The sequence below is a fragment of the Alosa sapidissima genome, chromosome 11, assembly GCF_018492685.1.
Source record: "Alosa sapidissima isolate fAloSap1 chromosome 11, fAloSap1.pri, whole genome shotgun sequence".
NCBI classification, from domain to species: domain Eukaryota; kingdom Metazoa; phylum Chordata; class Actinopteri; order Clupeiformes; family Clupeidae; genus Alosa; species Alosa sapidissima.
The window spans coordinates 32,632,462-32,634,961 of NC_055967.1; the positions used below are offsets into that span (position 1 = coordinate 32,632,462).

The 2,500-nt window shown below is 44.1% G+C and overlaps 1 protein-coding gene across 1 annotated transcript in view; it reads right to left on the minus strand.

The window, feature by feature from the left end:
* LOC121723597 (kielin cysteine rich BMP regulator) overlaps positions 1-2,500 on the minus strand; it is a 54,498-nt gene that overhangs the window by 47,604 nt on the left and 4,394 nt on the right. Inside the window, exons 2-3 of the mRNA XM_042109405.1 lie at positions 1,751-2,322; positions 1,061-1,133 (exon numbers count right to left, since the gene is read on the minus strand). Coding sequence (XP_041965339.1) covers positions 1,061-1,133; positions 1,751-2,322 — 645 coding nt within the window. The remainder of the gene's footprint in view (positions 1-1,060; positions 1,134-1,750; positions 2,323-2,500) is intronic.

A 2,500-nucleotide genomic window follows, 5' to 3' on the forward strand; every position in this document is an offset into this window, starting at 1 on the left:
CACACACGCACGCGCACACACACACACACACACACACACACGCATTAATGAGAAAGTTACTGACCTACTGGGTCATTTGCATTTGATTTTCAAGGCAGTATTCATTGGATCACAATATTTTCATTCCGTATCTTCATTAATCAATCAATAAACTGAAGATGGTAAAAGAAACTAAACACATGAATAAAGTGGGTATAAAACAATTCCAGTACTGAGGCAATAATGAACTTTAAGAGTTCACTCTCAGTCAGAGGTCTGATCTAAACTAACTCACAGCTGAAACCATCACCCTGTGAGAGGGTCATATCAACATCAGGGGTCAACACAAATCACTAGAGGTCAAGTGTCACATTTCTCCCAGTCACACACACACACACACACACACACACACAGACAACCCACCCACACACACACATGTACACACACATCCCTCTTACCCACATCCTGCACATCATCCCACACACACTTCCCACAGACCACCTCTGAAAGAATTAGTATTGAGTGTATTAAAGATAAGAAATACTAGACATTTTCTAAAATGTAACAGTTTTTGTACTGTTCAGCTAATCTCCTCACGATCCGCTAGCTCTCTGAGAACGTTGTAAAAAGCGGTCTTCTGACACAGCCACCGAGAACTGGAAAGAGGGGAGCCTGTCTCCTAAATAATAATAATAACACACTGTGTGGAGTTTCTCGGGGAGCACTGAAGGGAGGATTGAGCTACCTCTCTGGTGTGTTTTGCTTTGTCTTTAGTTCAAATGTAATGTAAGTTGCTTTGCACAAAAGCCTCTCATAAACACAAACAAACGCAATGTCATCCAGCATTGCTTACTCTACCGTTAAAGCTATTCTCCAGGATTTTTTTTTTGTTTTCTAACACAGTGGAGAGAATTCAATGTAGCGCTGGAGTTGGGCACAGAGATTTGTGTTTATTCATACACGTTTGAATTATTTCATGTAGTGGTGATGTGGCTAATATGATGCCTGTGAGATGAGGTTTGGTGTTGGAATGTTTGTTACACTGAGACGGTGAGCTGATTCATGTGGCCTGTTGGAGTACCTGTGAGATTTGGACAAGACCATGGACGCCTCCGATATGCATGGGTAGAGATCTCTGCTGTCAGCCAGGAGCCCTACTCACACACACACACACACACACACACATTCACAGGTTTAGCACAAAGACACACACACACACACACACACACAACCAGAGGTAGAACACAAGCACTCATACACTTAAACAAAACCTTAAGTAGACCACAAACACACACACACACACACCACCACCACAAGTACAACCACAAAAACACTCAGTTCTGTGCATAACACTTGGACTTAGATAGATAGATAGATAGATAGATAGATAGATAGATAGATAGATAGATACTTTATTGATCCCCAGGGGAAATTCAAGGTCTCAGTAGCATACAGACAACACACACACATTCACTAACAGCAGAAAAAGTAATTAAAAGTATATAATATAAAAACACAACTAAGCAATAAGGACAGTAAAAGATAAAGAATATACTAAATATACTAAAATACAAATCTAAACACTTAATCTAAATCAATTCTAAAAACAGTATCCACATAGTGGTGATTAATCAATCAAGAGGCGCTTGCAATGACTGAGACTTGGTGTGGTGTGTGTGTGAGAGATATATATATATATATATATATAGAGAGAGAGAGAGAGAGAGAGAGAGAGAGACAGAGAAAGAGTGTAAGTGTATTGGAAACTTACACTGAACTTGCTGTTGGGCTCTTTTGCCTCACTGGCAAAGGTAACCTGCAGGTCCAGTGGCAGTCGCAGGTTGATGACCTCATCAGGCTGTGACAACTCCACTACCACTTCCTCTCTGCAGTCGGTGAATAGGGCCACCCTTTGGGCCTCCAACCCCAAAGCGAGCTGCACCCAGCCCCCACCTGTAAAAGGAGACCCACCTGGCAACAGAAGGCTGTGTGTGTTTGTGTCAGTGTGTGTGTGCGTGTCCGAGTGTGAGCGTGTGTGTGGGGGGTACTCGAGACGGAGAGTGTTTGAGCGTGTGCAGGAGACGAGCCGTAGCAGCATTTGGCCACGGGACATCAGCGACAGCAGCGTTGCCGTGGATTGACGAGCCTGCTGACCAATCAGGTGCAGGCCCAGTGAGCCACGGGCAGAGGTTAGCAGGTAGAGGGTGTGCTCCCGTGGCAACATCAGATGGGGGGTGCGCGAGCGGAAACGCCAAGCCACAAGCCCCGCCTCCTGCCCTTTGACCTTTGTCACACCCCTCACTCCGCCACGGGTCACATTCAAGGCCTCCAGCAGGTCAATCACTGCAGAGAACACACACCCACACACACACACACACACACACAAAGAGAAGACAGAAAGATGCAGCATGGAGTCAGAAAACAGAATTTTGAATTTTTTACGAAATCATTTAATCAGAACTATCCCTGATGTTCTTGTATTGACTTAAAAGGTATCCAGAACAACTCAATAATACTCCTT